This window comes from Phoxinus phoxinus, assembly GCF_949152265.1.
Source record: "Phoxinus phoxinus genome assembly, chromosome: 1".
Lineage (NCBI taxonomy): Eukaryota > Metazoa > Chordata > Actinopteri > Cypriniformes > Leuciscidae > Phoxinus > Phoxinus phoxinus.
Genome location: NC_136876.1, coordinates 39,289,787 through 39,306,058, shown reverse-complemented (window position 1 = coordinate 39,306,058; position 16,272 = coordinate 39,289,787). Strand labels below are relative to the sequence as shown.

The window sequence follows — 16,272 nt, the reverse complement described above, 5'->3', positions numbered from 1 at the left end:
AAATTGCCTAAATGTTGGATTGTTATACATTCAAAAACTACTCGAGAACCAGTTATACATATTGTCCGTCACAAATAAATCCGCATTATTTTTATGTTTTAAATACAAGACACTGGTGTTGACCATTCTAAATCACACATTTTATATATATATATATAGCTACATATTTTCTTTTTTCAAACCACATTATGCATTGCTTTCTAAATTAGTGAATAACTCACCATTATAATTTTTTGTTTATTTTTATTGGTGAACTTATACATAACTACAAGCTCAGGGAAGTTACCGTAAGCAAGGTTGTATCATTTACAAAAAACAAACAATGATACACAACAGAAAAAATTAATATCCTGGATTTGCATACATCAAATTATGTAATTATATATACACAAAAAAAGAAAAGCATAATAATAAGGTTGTCATATCTTTGAATAAATCATCATAATGCACTATATAATTAAAATCTCTTGTTTCATTACTGCAAACGTCACCTTAACGTCACCACAATTCAGCCAATCAGCGAGCACTTCCTATCTCAACGCCACACGTTCTCTCGGGAACCGTTTCCTGCTGACGTTCTGTTTACTCTTTCATTTTAATGGATATGATTTCTCAAACAGAAGAACTTCTGCAGCCTGTCTTAATTAACCGCTAATAAAAGAATGGGGAGGTGTGCACGATGCGCTCTACTTTGTTAATACATTGTATTTGCGCACGAGCTCCGTTGCTGATAGTGAGGAGGACGTTACAAGAAAACGGTCTCGTGCTTTTCGTAACGATATAACTTCTCTTTACCACTAGAGTTGCTTCAAACGGTGGCAGGTGAGCCTTTCTGTTAGCAAAATAATGTTTTTACAAAGTTGTCTGATTATGACATATTTGCTGTGGTAACGTTAACATAAACGCATGAACATTGAAACATCTAACGTTATACTGGTCAAATCTGCCTGACAGCTGAGTGAGGAGTGTAAATAAAACATAAACAACGGTTGTTGCTAGTCATGTATGTTACACTTACTTAGCCGCCTTATGTCCCTTTGGCAAAATTGTAGTGTATTAAATATTAAAACAGTATTTTCTTTCCTCAGGGTGGTGAAATTTCAGGTTTGAGGATTGTGTTTGTTGCTTCGAGATGGCTGGGGGCATTACAGAATCAGGGGAGCCTTACTCACCATTTGTAAGTATTACTTTCTGACTGAGAAGTAGCACATGGAGTTGGTATTGATTAACTTTTTTTGAACTACTTTACCTAATCACACTGGTCAGTTTAACTGTTCCGCACACTCAGCTGTTTGTGTTCTTAGGAAAAGTCTTGTGACAATACCATAGTGCTAAAAACTTGGCTATCATGTCAAGTTGTGTCATGTCATGCATGTGATGTGATTTTTTTTTCTGTTGCTCTGTAATGAAAGGCTTCTGACCTGCATTCATGAAAAAGTTCAATATCTGATGACCTGTAATTAAAGCAATGTCAGACATTGCTGAAATGTAGTTATATGTTTTCCTATAATGTAGCCTAGCCTAAGTTGCAGGTGTCATGAGTTTGTTAGGTGCCTTTATGTAATTTAGAGTCATGTGATTTAAACCACACACTTTGTGTTACTCCTTTAAAGAGGAAATGAAAGCTCAGGAACCAGGAGAAACATGCTTTTATGACTTGAATCAGCAGAAACCAGTGCATGATCCAGACTCATGTGTTTTTGGCATTTAGCCTTGTGGTTTCCTCAAACTAATTTTCCCGTCTGACAATATAGGAAAATGGCTAGACATTTGTGCAACTTAATTGTGTTAATAGAACAGCAATAAAGATATCTTTAGTCTTTAACACATTAACTCTTCCTCTAAACTATATCTATATGGGGATTTAGGTCCTACTTTTAGACAGTTCAAGACATAAATAAGAGCCTGCAAATCTGTTTGTAATGCAAAAAGTATTCTTGTTGCTCCCAAAATACTAAAATGTGTTTTGGTTTTCATTTGCAAACTCTTTGATAAGAAACCCCTTGAAATAAGCCAACATAAATCAATATGTTTAAAGTAAGGTATGTAATGTGTCAGTTTGAGAGTACAGTATGTCCATTAGCTAGTTTGTTATGCTCACAAACGTTTTTTTCAGGCAATCTTAAGGAAGATACTCATCGCTTTCTAATGGAATTGACAGTAGATACTGCATGTCAAGCTTATGACTAATTTTTCAGCAGACGTTACTGATTTATGTGATTTGTGCACTCAAGTGGGAGGAAATGCAGTGCTGCTCAAATGAGTTATCACATACATCAGCTTATTAAAAATGCATGATGGTGAACAATTCCAGACATAATCTTTACAAGAAAGACAGACGATGCATAATGGGAACTTTGTGTGATAAAACTTCAGTGCATTGTTAAACTTAAGTGCTTGTTATACATTTTTAATTTGATCTGTGGTCTCTGCAAACTTTGAATCCGCTATAGACGTGTTTGTTTTGTGTTTTTATAGGTTGGCCTGGTGTACATGTTCAATCTAATTGTTGGGACTGGTGCCCTGACCATGCCCAAGGCCTTTGCAGCAGCTGGCTGGGTAGTCAGCGTCTCCCTCATCACATTTTTGGCTTTTATGAGGTATGCTCTCCCTCTAGTTTTTAATTTATTTTTAAAATCCATCACAATCTCTTTCTTTCACCCTTTTTCTCTGTTAAAGGGATACTTCACCGATTAGCATTAAGCTTTGTATCAGTAGAAAACGTGTAGTATTTTCGAATAACTTCCCTGCCTCATGTCCCCCTGAGATGAGAGATTTATGATTTTTTTTTTTTGTCTAGAAAAAAATACAGGAGTATTTCTTGGCCAGAGGCTAAAAACTACAGCCAGTAGAAGGAGCTGTTCCTCATGTTTTCAGCCCATAATGGGTGTGATCTCACTCACAGAATGTACAAACAGCGTCAGCCATCTATTTTTCTTTAAGCTAAGCTAACAGGCTCTTGCTCTGTGGAGAAAGCGTAGTAGTAGGGGTGACCATACGTCCACTTTTTTCCGGACATGTCCGGCCGGGATTGCCCGGGCTCTTCCTCCCGACCACCAAGCAGGTCTCGCTCCTCCGCTGCAGCAGCTGCTCCGGCCGCCTCCCCCACCATCTGTGGATCGGACCCATGCACCAGACCAGACCTCGAGATCGCCCAAAATGTCCGGGACTCGGCTCCTGCTTTCCACAGTCGCCATTCACTACGCCTACATTATTACATTATTTGACACTGACACGTACGTGCCAGCTTTGCAGGTCATGCATTCAGCTTCACAACGCTAAAACGCACATCAATCGATCACTTGTTTAGCGTTCATGTAAACACTACATTCAGATTCACCAATCGGAATAAATTCAGTCCGATTGAAACAAAAGGCGTGCATGTAAAAATAATGAATGGCGACCGCAGAAACCAAAAGCCGAATCCCGGACGTACAGAAATTCGGTGCGCGAAAATCGACGCTCGTGGCACGGCGGTGAGGAGGAAGAGCCCGGGCAGACTCGTCACGGAGATTTACGATAAAACTGCGTCTTTTCAGTTTTGAGTCAACTTAGTAACCTATTTGTATCAATTCTTCCGATACTGGCCTCTGTAACCGGTAGGCGTGGCCTCGTAGGGCAGTGAAGCAAGTGCATTCTGGGAGTTGTTGTCTTTCATCCAGATGAGCCAAAAATTTATTTTCTGGCTTTTCTCAGTCTAGAAGGCACCAACTTCTTTTTAAAAATTTCTTTAATTTCTCATTTCTACTACATACACGACCCAATTTAAATACACATTCATCTTTCCAGCGGTGAAGTATCCCTTTAAGGTTGCCTATACCAGCTTTCAGCAGTTGGGTTGTGTTGTATCGGTGCGGGGTTTGATTTGAGTCAGTATATAAACCATAGGGGTGTGAATCTTCACTGATCTCACGATTCGATTGCGACTATCATGTCAACGTTTCGATTCGATATCACGATGCGTTGCATCCTCAATTTTCAATATTACTGCACATGGCTACTTTTTCATCAATGAATATAAGCAGTTAGGATTATATTAACTTCCTTTGTACACACACACACACACACACACACACACACACACACACACACACACACACACACACACACACACACACACACACACACACACACACAGAGTTTCAACACCCCTAATGAACCATCCTTGTTTACACTGCCAAAGCATTGGGAAATAGTACACTGTACACACACTCTGCTGTGGCATCAATGATTCATCAAATTTATTACAATGCACAGTATTGGGGTACAACTATTGTATTCATTGTACAAATAATTGGTAAAAAGCTAAAACAGTGGCCCCAAGGGCACTTAAAAAGCTCTGAATTGGGTTGCATCATAAAACAAAATGTAGGGCTCTGTCTATTCTGTTTTTGTCAATTCTGTTTTATTTATTTTTCCAATTTCTGTTTTTCTTATACACTTTTTTTTTGGGGGGGGATTCCATTTTAATGGATTCAATTATTTAATCATAAATTTATCATTTAAAAAATAATCCCGTGAAAATTGAACTATTCCTTTTATTATAATTTTTTGGCGCTGCACAGCAGAGGTTCAAGGCCCGTTCGCACCAAGGACGATAACTTGGCTATAATGATAGCATAGCAATAAAGATATAGTTGTACAAATTGTTCTAAATGTAAAAGAATAGCAATCCAATACCAATCTCAATCCATCCTGCTTTGAAAAGCTCGAGCGTTTAAAGCGGCAGATGACACAATTGCAGCAAGTCCTTATAATAAATAGAACCATACCCGTGTTGGTATGGATGCTAATACAGTTATTGCTGTAGTTCTCTTTATAGTTATCGTTCTTGGTGGGAATGGCCTTTACTGTTCGAATTAAAACACTGAATAAAAATTGTGGAATGTCCTTAAAGTTTAAATAAACTGTATTATGTTATTACTTTGCGAAGTAATACTTTTTTTTTCTTCGTATTGGTGTTTGCGTTCTACTAGTTGCTGTTTTCTTATTGTTTTCTGTTACGCTTGATTATTCAGTTTTTTTCTTTTTTACATTTCAGGTTTAGGAGACTGTCTGTATTAGATTTTCATTCTTTTCTGGTGGTTTGCCGAATGGGTCTCTAATTAGCGTGTAGTTAGGGCATGAATTTGAGAAGTGTAATTCTGTCTCTCTCTAGTACTCTACCTCATGTTGTGCTCAATAAGAGCTCAGCGTGTCTTCTTTTGGTCTTCTTTGCATGCTATTTCTCTCTGTCACTCGCTCATCTTTAGCTGACCTATCAACCCTGCCGCTGGTGCTGTGGCCATCAAAACACATTTATCACCCCTGCCAACCTGCCAGCTGTCTGAGCCACTGACAGAGCCCAGGGGAGAGTTATGAGTGTTTAGATGCAACAGAATGGAGCTGTATATCAATGAAACAGCTGAGGAAAGAAAGCAGACAACAGCGGCCTTTAAATACAGGTTATGAGTGGAGATGTCCGAATGAGACTGACGTAATGTATATGACATCCAGTTTCTCATATTTTACTCTAGGACTGAGTGATATATTTAAAGGGGTCGTGACATGAGAAATCTAATTTGCCTTTTATAAAAACAGTTCATAAATCATATGAATATGATGTTATAAATGTTAAATGTTTATTTTTTGAAAATGTAAAAACGCAGAATGTTTTCTGTAACACCGTGTCTACACCAGACTTGAAGCCACACGACGCAACGCGACAAAAGTAAACTGAACTTATTATAATAGGAGATGCTGTCTACACTGGATGCGGCACGACACAAAGCGACAGAGTTCAGATCTGACCCTGATCCAACACACCGTCTGTAATTATCAAGAGCTCCTGCAGATCTTAATTAGCTGTTTTAGTTGTGCTTGATCCAGGTTGGAGCTGAACTTTAAGGAATCTCCTGGAACGGGATTGGGCAACCCTGGGAAAGAATGTTTGAACAGTATAAAAGTTATGGAAAGTCCTCATAAAACACAAAAACTGTGTGTGTGTTTTTGAATGATAAATGATATTGAATCATTTTCATTTATATGCACCAATGACAAGTCTCTGATTCAGACTTTTTAAAACAATTCTTTCTGCTTAAAGTGTTTTTTTGTTTTTTTCAGGTAATATTATTGTTTCCACTCACGCAGCCTTATGTCATTATAACAAGTTATCTCAGGCGGGGAAATGTGTGACATTTTAATAAACAAATTTATGTTTTAAAATAATTCTTTAATATAATGCGCAAAATCGTGATGGTCAATTTGTTATTTTATGTTCTATCTGATAGAAAATCTATTTTGTATCTTTTTCTGCATCTTTTCCCTTTTTTTAATTTTTATTTTTTTATTAAACTTGCTACACATGAAATGGTGTGTTTAACTGTTCTGTCTTCCCTCAGTTTCATGACCACCACATTTGTGATTGAAGCCATGGCTGCTGCCAATGCCCAGCTACGCTGGAAGAGGAGAGAACAGGAAGAGGTTAGTGACATCACCCGTTTACCCTGGTTACCCGAACACTATGTTGTTATTCAGTATCTATTCCCTATGAAAATTATACTTATGGAAATGTTACAAGTCCGATGAAGAAAGTCGATGAAACTTTAAATCATACTGACCTATCAGTGAATGAAACGGGGCCATTTAGGGCAGATCGCTACGTGTTGACAAACTCCGAACGAGGCACATGGTTAGTATGTTTCTAGACAGTTTCACCCATACAAACAGAATACAGAAAACCTATATCATGGGCTATACAACTATAAAATCAGAATGTTTATATTTTAACAGATCTCTTTTCTGCAACCACATATATTGTGTTTATGCTGAAAAAGCGTGTCAAGAACATTTTTGACACTATGCTTCTTTGTTTTAGTCACGTTTTATTGCGCACACAGCTGTACACCTGAGTGAACCGAGGCAATAATCAAACGTCTGCTTCTAGAACGCCCTCCAAATTCATACGTAACATTGTCTTAAAGGGACAGTTCACCAAAAAAAGAAAGAAATGTTATCATTTACTCATCCTCATGTTGATCCAGAAATGTATGATATTGCAGGGATGTGATTTTTCCGGATTAATCCGGAATTCCGGATTTTCCGACCAGAAAATGTGACCTACGTGAATAATGCAGATCTGTTAAAAAAAAAAAAAAAAAAGTCTCTGTCGCGCCCGCGAGACAGAGACTGTGCTCCAAAGTCCAAACCGCGTAGCGCGTGCATGACAGATCGAGAGAGAGAGCGAGCGAGCGAGCAAGAGACCGCGCGCGTGAAGCACATGTAAGACAAACTCTACATTATACCGCTTATTACATGGCTACCTCACATTATCCGATTATTAACCGTTAACTGATAAGATGGTAACACTTTTCAATAAGGTTCATTCAGCGCTGCCGCTCCCACCACGCGCATAACGCACTGTGCGTAGGGTTCCGAGTGCTGAGGGGGCACCAAAAAATAGTCTAATGAAAAATCAATAATTATATTTTAATAATTATTTTAAATATATAGCTCACTGATGGCCGCAAATAGTTTCTCCCGGAATCTAGAGCGAGTGAGCGCGCAGAGCTTTTGCTCCAAACCGCTTAGCGCGTGCTTGACAGAGGGAGAGAGAGAGAGCAAAAGACTCTAGTGAGTCTTGTCTCATAGTGGCATAGTGAGGCGTGTGCCTCATGAAGCACATGTAAGACAAACTCTACATTATCCCGCTTATTACATGGCTACCTACCAAATAAATTAATAATTTGACACAAAATATTGATTTTAAAAGGAGTTTATTTATTTAAAAACGTTTTTATTAAAAAAAAATATATATATATATATTAAAAAAAAATTATATTGCTTCCGCTAAAGAAAATAGTCCGTCTCACTTTTCGTACTTAAGTAGAAGTACAGATACTTGTGTTAAAAAATGCTCTGGTAGAAGTAGCCTACTGATTTAACTTCTTTACTCAAGTTAAAGTACCAAAGTACAGGCTTGGAAATTTACTTTAAGTATAAAAGTAAAAGTAGCCATGCGAATGATAACCATTTTTTTTATGCAAAGCTAACGTTACCTGGCCCACACAAATGCTAGAGTGCAAGCTGAGAAACCTAAGTGGATATGGAAGAAAGAAAGGTTCTTTATAAGCCATTGCCTACATTTTAAATGGTCTCAATATATTTTCCTGCTTTTTTGTCCTTAGCCAATCACATGCCAAAAAAGTTAGGCTGAATTATCACTGTACAAAGGAAGTAAAAAGGGACTGATGTGCTGTAGTAGAGCTCAAAAAATGACAAAAAAAAACAGCTACAGAGTAGCAGTGAAACGAGCTTTATTTCAAGCGGTAGGCTACATTACCATTCTAACGTCTGTTTTTGAAAGAAGTCTCTTCTGCTCACCAAGGCTCATTATTTGATCACAATACAGTAAAACCGATACAAATGTAAAATATTATTAGAATTGCAAATGACCGTTTTCTATTTGTATATATTTTTATTGTAATTTTTTCCTGTGATGGCGCAGTTGAATTTTCAGCATCATTACTCCAGTCTTCAGTGTCACATGATCCTTCAGAAATCATTCTAATATGATGATTCACTCATTATTATCAATGTATTGAAGACAGTTTGTGTTTTTCAGGATTCAAAAGAAAGGTCAAAAGAACAGCATTTATTTGATCTGGAAATCTTTTGTAACATTATAAATGTCTTTACAGTAACTTTTGATCAATTAATTCACCCTTGCTGAATAAAGTATTATAAAACGTTGTGTTCAACTGTGAACAAACTTACCAAGCTCACACATATGTACATTTTTGATAATTAAGGTATTTTTTTGGTTGTGAGCGTGTTTGTTCTGGGCCTAGAATTGGTAAACTAATCAATTTTATTGTTGCAACCATTTTAAGATTAACGACAGCGACTCCAGCTCGGACTATTCAGATGATGAGGTCACTATCCGGGGACGTTCGGAACCTGTCGAGACGCGGCCCATTCTCTCCGTCCGTAAGTGCTGTTTGTATTGTACTGTCTTTGTCAATAATGGTTTGCAATGTTACCCAAGATCAAAATCTCAAGGTCATTGTTGGTTTTGTCATCTGATGTAACAGAGCGTGCTTCGAATATAGACCACTTTGACATTGTGGAGAGAGTCGAGATGGGACAAATGGCCTCCATGTTTTTTAATAAAGGTAAGACTTCTTGCGTCATTATGCACTACAATGTAATCTTCAGTTAAGACGTTTAGCTTTATAAGGCTATTAAACGGGCCTTAAAAGATGGCTTCTGAAGGTCAAGTTTTGCTTCGGTGTTCAGTAACAGCGAACAAGGTTATTTGCTGTTAATGGGGTGCAATTAGAACTAGTTAAATTACTTTTGGTTGTAATTGCCTCACTGTAGATCTTTTATCTACTCTAATATAAGGAAACGAGAGTTTCGCTTAAAGATGGAGAACACAGGTAATGAGAATCTTATGATGAATATGAAGACGCAGTGTTCACCTTGAGCAAAAAACCGAGGTGTCATTTATACTGATTCCTATTTTCAGAATTCTTGCCCTCCTAAGCATCATTTCACGAGCAGCGCTACACAAAGGCTGACTCAACAGTGCCCCGAGCAGCCTTGTAATATCTCAACAGCATTGCTTTTGGCATCTTCTCCAACCATCAAGCAAAGGACGGACATCAGAAATGGCCAGCTGAGCTGTTCCATACAGGGTTGGAAATGAACTGGGCTCGGGGCAAAAATGCCACAGAAATGAACAAAAATGCACCTGCACAATTAAACGAATTCTATTACGAAGTGAAACGGGATAATGGATGTAAACTGTCAATTGCGGCATTACAGTTAGATCTGCTCATATTGCATCAAAGATTTTGTTCACACATTTTTTTTTTGCAGCAGCATTGAGCATTATAACCAATCACAAGCGTTTCTGTTGAGAGTATGAATGCAATAGCCAATCAGAGGCGTTTAGGTTAGTCATCGGAGAAACGCTGGAGTTTTGTTCAGTGCACACGCTTGCTGACTGAATTCTGCATGAACACAAACATCAAAGTGCAGATACAATGTAAACAAGAGATTAATTTTGCAGTGTAGAAAATGTTATCATCTTCTCGCAGCTTCTGTGAATATAACAGGAGTTTTTGCGAGAGGGCATAACTCCGTGACCTTGCGCTAGGCTGAAGTGATGGCGGAGCTTTATTTGCTCGCTTTCTGTATTTAAATTATTCCCAGTTTGAAGAACAGTTTCTTTCTTCATGCTGCTAAGATAACCAATGTAATGTTGATCGCAATAATCAACAATAATTATTTGTTAGAATTGCATTTCTTCCCTTTAATGATTTCCTGATTTTTATTTTTATTTTAGAATGTGTATACTTTATGTAAGCTATTTACACTATGCAACTTTATGCAGTTGTCATGTAAATGGACATTTATGCATTTATTATACATGAATTTTGAATTCAGTCTAAATGCATGAATGCCACATTTGAGCAACATTAAACAGTAAATGTAATGGTAGAACAAAAGCTGCATCTGACAGTGTAAATGTGACTTCTGTTATTGGTAATAGTCTATAGTATTTTGATTAAAGTAATTTGGTTAAATAGAAGTATTTGACATAAAAGATTACACGGATGCCTTTAATACAGTTAGTATTAAAATTGCCCTTTAAAGTAAAAAATGTAAAGAAAAAAATATATACTTTGCTCTATATATAATTTCTGACCCTGGTTCCATACATCCACAGCATGTGATGGCAAGTGTTATGCACTAGGTGGCGCACTTGTTACACCCTCAAACAAACCAGCACTGCCTCTTATGCGCTGCACGCACACTCAGACGTTTGCTGAACACAAGCACGCACTTGTAGCTTCAGAGCTTTGTGTTTTCTCGGCACAGACGTCACTCGCTCGCCCTGTCGACTTTTTGTTATTCTATTAAGCGTGATGTGTTAAAATAGCTTGCTGTGCTCTGACCTTTCCCAGTGTGGAATGGAGTGAAGTGGCCACTTTGGAGGTGCACTTGGGAGAAACTAATGACTATCTGAGCAGACTCTGACCGTAAATGTATTAAATGGAAGCGTAACTCACTGTGAAGGAGATTAGTTTAGTTAGTGTGACTTTAGTATTGACTGTAGCTTTGAACAGAATACTTGTTTGCCCTCATGTCTTAGGACATGCTGTCTTTTTAATCCTAGTGCAATTGCTAAACGCAGCCTTTGTAATGGGGGTGATCAATCCATGAGCTGCCATTCAGTTGAAAGAAACTGCAGGCTTTTACATTGAACTGTAGTTAAAGGCTTTAACGTTTGTGAATGGACTTTAGTATTGTCGAGGCAGGTGGGAGGTTGTTTTTACAGAAAATACACACTGCGATTCTTTGGGTTCAGTTGCTTTTGTAAGTTAAAGCAGAATGTGATTCTGGTCTGAAATGAACAACAGGAAGCCTGGCTTCTGTCATTTCATCATTGGACCGGTTTCTTAATGGCCGCTGGTTTATCTGGGTTGCTCACAGTGGCTGTAACCTTCCCACTGACAGGTTGATTAGACGACTGCTTCGAATAATGCCGCAGAGGAGATAGATTAGCTCATGATTGATTTGGTTTTTAGGTGTGCTATTACTTTTGCTCAGAATGGGGATTTTATTTTTAGTAACCCTTAATCATAACTATTAGACTTTGGTGTGTAGCTCATCTTGAAATGTAGTTTACATGCATGCTTTTGCTCTTTGAGGAGAGGCTTGCTATTACTTTAAAAAATGACTTTCATTTCGAGATTTAGGGCTTAGATTAAGCCAGGATTAGGCCTAAATTCAATTAGGACATTTAAGTACACTCTTAAAAATGATGGGTTAAAATTAACCCAACTTGGGTTGTTTTATAACCCAACCGCTGGAGCAATATTGCACCAGACCAGCAGTAGTTAATTTGACCCAGAAAGATGGGTCGGTCATATTTAACCCACCAGTTGAGTTAAATATTCTACCCAAATGCTGGGTAAAACTAATTACAATTATGGGTTGATTTAACAACATATTAGTTATATAGTGTACCCAAATGCTGGGTCAAATTAATTACAATCATGGGTTGATTCAACTACATATTATGGTGGGTAAAATTAACCCATATGCCAGATTAAGTCTAACACATTACAGTACAATTTAGAAAATGAATTGCAATTGACTACCCATTTAAAACTGTTAAACTACAAACCTAGAACATTCACAGTAAAAAACTATTTACACTATTAGATAGTGTTAATGTACAAGATCAGACATAAAAGAGTCTTCAGACAGATGTATAAATCCAAAGTTTATTTAACAAATAGGCAAAGTGGCTCCTTGATAACATATGCCAGATGTGTAAAGGTCAAATTATCACATTCATGAGGAGTTGCAAGAAAAAGAAAAAAAGTCAATAAAAAACATAAAATCATGTTAATTTGCCTAGACATGAACAAATATGACAGGTAGATTTGAACAAGATTGCAGAAAACTACTTGTCGACAGTTGTAGCATCCGTGAATGCAGTTCCTCTTTGTCCCATCAGCGACCAGGAAGTAGTATTTGAGTTTATTGCCATATCAGCATCACCGGCCGCGAGCAGGTATGCTGTGTGGTCTCGTCAATGCAGTCAAGGTGGTCTTGTATGCTGGTCCCTGCCAAAGACAAAAATAACACTCAAAGTCAGCTCTCCAATTGGCCGTCTTTATATTCGTTTTCCACAATACAATCAACACAAATGGCAATATTTTGAGGCAGACAATAGGCAGTGTGACAGAAATGTCCAAATTTACCTTTTTGGAGACGACAAGGTGTTGTTCAGCTTGATATGAGGACATCTTTCCAGGTCTCTTGTAGGAGACGAATTGATGCAAGATCGCTGCCCCATTCTAAATAACATGGGACAACTTCAGCAAAATGCATTCATGCATGAACGCGTATAGATAATCTTATTCTGAACTATAGTCTAACCTGAATCATCAGTTTCATCATCTTTCACAGCAGATTCTACAGTCAATCAGGTCCTTGAAGGTCTTGGGAGAAGCCTTTCCAGGAACTTAGCGGAGGTCTTCTAACCAAAAATCAAAACAAAAACAATCAAACAGTTACATAGCATAATTACAACCATATCTCTCTCAGGAACAATTCTGTTCAGATGATTGTGTAGTCACAGAGTAGCACCGTTCACACCTGGCATTAACATTCATCTTGCACAAGCGAACAACTCGAAGTACAGGTGTAAACGCACCCAAGACGCATTGAGATTCGATTGTTCTGATGAGGTCTAGGCCACATTCTTTTATTAAAGGGATAGTTCACCCAAAAAATTTTATTCAGTAATTTACTGACCCTCATGTCGTTCCAAACCCGCAAGACTTTCTTTAGTCTTTGAAACACAAATGAAGATATTTTTGATGAAATCTGACAGCTTTCTTTCCCTCCATTGACAGCTACACAACTACCACTTTGACGGTTCAAAAAGTTAACAAAGAGATCTTAAAACTAACCCATGAACCAAGCAGTTTAGTCCACATTTTCTTTTTCTTCTGTTTATGTTGGTTGATTCATGTTTATATGTGAATAAGAGTCTAAATTCAATCTATTCATCACAAAGCGATCAAGTCTCTTCAGAAAATTTGGACTAAACGGCTCAATTCATATGGGTTCGTTTTATGATCTCTTTATGAACCTTTTGAAGCGTCAAAGTGGTAGTTGCGTGGAGTATTCTTGATATATTCATTTAAGTTTCGAAGATGAACAAAAGTCTTTTCGGGTTTGGAATGACATGAGGGTGAGAAATTACAACAATTTTACACTTGTGTGTCAACTAACCCTTTAACATCTTGAATTAACACAATGACATAGTGATTGATGCGTCATCATGAATTATGACAATCAAGATACATCAATCACCCAAGACACATGTACATTTCAGGTCTGAACAAAGGCATTGTGTGGTTGCCCAGTTAGGTTTACATTTTTCATGTATTAAAATATGTACTGCACATAGAATAAAATATAATGACACTCACGATTCTGGATTCATCTTCAGCATTCTGTTGCTTTCGTATTCATTTCTGTTGCTTGGTTTCTGTAGCAATCTCATGAGAGGAGCTTCCTTTACTTGACACTTGAGGGTTCTGGGCCAAATCTATTGAAAAAGGATTTGAAAAAAATATGTCAGTTGAGGCTAATATTTCCAAAATTCAGTAATGCAATCATTTAAATTGGGGCTGTAAATAAGGTAAAAATAATTGTGATTACCCTCAATTTCGATTATGCTGAGAGCTGTCTATAAAGCATGGGTGTAAAATTATTTATATTCAAAATATGCATTTAATCTGATTATTGAATACATTTATATAAGTTAAATGAGTAATAAGGCATCTTAAATTTAACTTGATTTTAATACGCATTTAGAATTTATTTTACCCATAATTTATTAATGGTATTTATAATGTGAACAGAACATACAGATTCATATTAACAAAATGCAGACAGATAAATAGTTAGGACATAATTTATCCCAAAATTACATGCAGTATGAATTGATAAAGACTGATTTCAAGCTAAAGTACCTGTATTCTCTGCCAGTACATACGCAAATGTTACCTGTAAACTGAATTGGAAGACAGATGGATTTACAGGTTAGCTTTAATGCACTTTCACAATGTTTGAAAAAAAAAAAAACTTGATGGTAAGTTAGTATGTTTGTGTCTTGAGCAGATATGACGACATGATATTCAGTGCTAAGAACAAACATACAGATATGCAATTCTCACTTAAACAGGGCGAATAAAACGTTTTTAAACGTTCCCCCACCTCAGTCTACAAAAAAGTGCTTTTGTTGTTTGCACTGCGCTAATTTACAGCTGTTAATAATGCGCATGCGTCACAAAAACGGAATTGTTAACGCGTTCATGTATAACACAGCCACTTTTATACACACAAAACGAATATAAACTTACCATTTGAAGAATTCTCTCATCTACGCAGAAAAAAAGAAGCCCAAATGCAGCTGCTGTTTCAGACCTCCTCATCAACCAGGCTTGTCGAAAGACCGTTTGAGGCCTCGGCGCGACTGAGGCGGGAAGGCTTTCATGAAGGCTGTCAACAAACCAAAATGAAATGAGCTAAAAATATATTTGTAATACAAATATAATTTCTAATACAAATGTATTTTAAACGTTAAATCACCTTCATCCAGGAAATCAAATCGTCATGAGAAACCTTCACATTCTTCTGTAACGTTACATCTCTGCATCTCATGAACTTGACGAGCTTCCTTAAATCCTGCCAAAAACGCGCAGTTTATCATTTCTAAATGTGTTCACCACCATATTTTACCAAAAATGTTAACAAGTGTATTTACTTTTTTATTTTAGAAAGAAAAAAGCAATTCAACCTACCGTCTCGGTCGCATTAAGATAAAATGGCGTCGTCGTCTTTCGAGGCAGCCGCAGCAGTCATCGAGGAGCGGAGTCAATACAATTCGGCGCGTTTTTTTATTTAAAAAATAAAATGACACTTGTAACTACACTAAAGAGGAGTGTTTTTTAACATTGTTGATTGTTAATTTAACTCTTTGGGAATTAATAACCTTTAACACTGCAATTTTTACACTGCCGATTTTACTGTATTCCTAATATAATTCAGCATCAATCACTCTGTTTTTGATGCAACATTCAAAAGTGAATTAATTTGATAAAAAAAAATATAAACCAAAAATGAATACTAGGCCTACATTACAACAAACATTACCAATTATTAAAAATAATTCATGTAATAAATTAATTAACAGGTTTGGAAATAACATGTCGTATTTTACAGACATGAAGTGATGGGGATAAAAAAAATACATATAATTGTATGTAGCCTGGCCTACAAGTTATATTTTTAACAAAAAAAACAACTTAATATGGTGGTGTAAAAAAAAAAAAACGTTTCAAAAGGTACAAAAATGGACCTTTTACATCTAAACCTAAAATGTTGTACCTTTATAAGCCGTTTTGGGTACATAATTGTACACTAGGCACCAATTGTGGACCTTTAAAGGTACAGTTATATATTTTGTACCCATAGGAACAAAATTGTACCTGCACAGTACCTTTTTTTCTGACAGTGTAGTGTACACATACCTTTTATTATTTATTTGCCTCGCTGGATGACAGTCAGGTTCTCTGCTGTGACGAGCGCTCGGTGTGTGGACTCTGCTGATGATGTTCGAAGCACAATCAACGATATATATGTTGGGTTGATGGATTTTGACTCAACGCATGAGTTGAACAAAATGACCCAAATTCC

At 37.0% G+C, this 16,272-nt stretch overlaps 1 protein-coding gene and 1 long non-coding RNA gene across 5 annotated transcripts in view; one reads left to right on the top strand and one right to left on the bottom strand.

Annotated features, from left to right (window-relative positions):
- Positions 1–489: 489 nt before the first annotated feature.
- The window catches only part of tmem104 (transmembrane protein 104), a 54,700-nt gene continuing 38,917 nt past the window's right edge, over positions 490–16,272 (top strand). The window contains exons 1-6 of the mRNA XM_079610957.1: positions 490–822; positions 1,089–1,177; positions 2,479–2,600; positions 6,381–6,462; positions 8,871–8,967; positions 9,072–9,152. Of these exons, the coding sequence (XP_079467083.1) occupies positions 1,133–1,177; positions 2,479–2,600; positions 6,381–6,462; positions 8,871–8,967; positions 9,072–9,152 (427 nt within the window). The 5' untranslated portion in view covers positions 490–822; positions 1,089–1,132. The remainder of the gene's footprint in view (positions 823–1,088; positions 1,178–2,478; positions 2,601–6,380; positions 6,463–8,870; positions 8,968–9,071; positions 9,153–16,272) is intronic.
- On the bottom strand, positions 12,265–15,864 carry LOC306997616. Of its 4 annotated transcripts, none has more exons than XR_013797404.1 (7): positions 15,166–15,862; positions 14,937–15,075; positions 14,547–14,587; positions 14,001–14,119; positions 12,940–13,036; positions 12,762–12,857; positions 12,265–12,623 (listed from the first exon to the last, which is right to left on the bottom strand). It is a non-coding gene; the product is annotated as an uncharacterized lncRNA (long non-coding RNA). The 4 variants fall into 4 exon arrangements; XR_013797406.1 differs by having other exon boundaries at positions 12,940–13,039; positions 15,166–15,858; XR_013797403.1 differs by lacking the exon at positions 14,547–14,587 and having other exon boundaries at positions 15,166–15,864.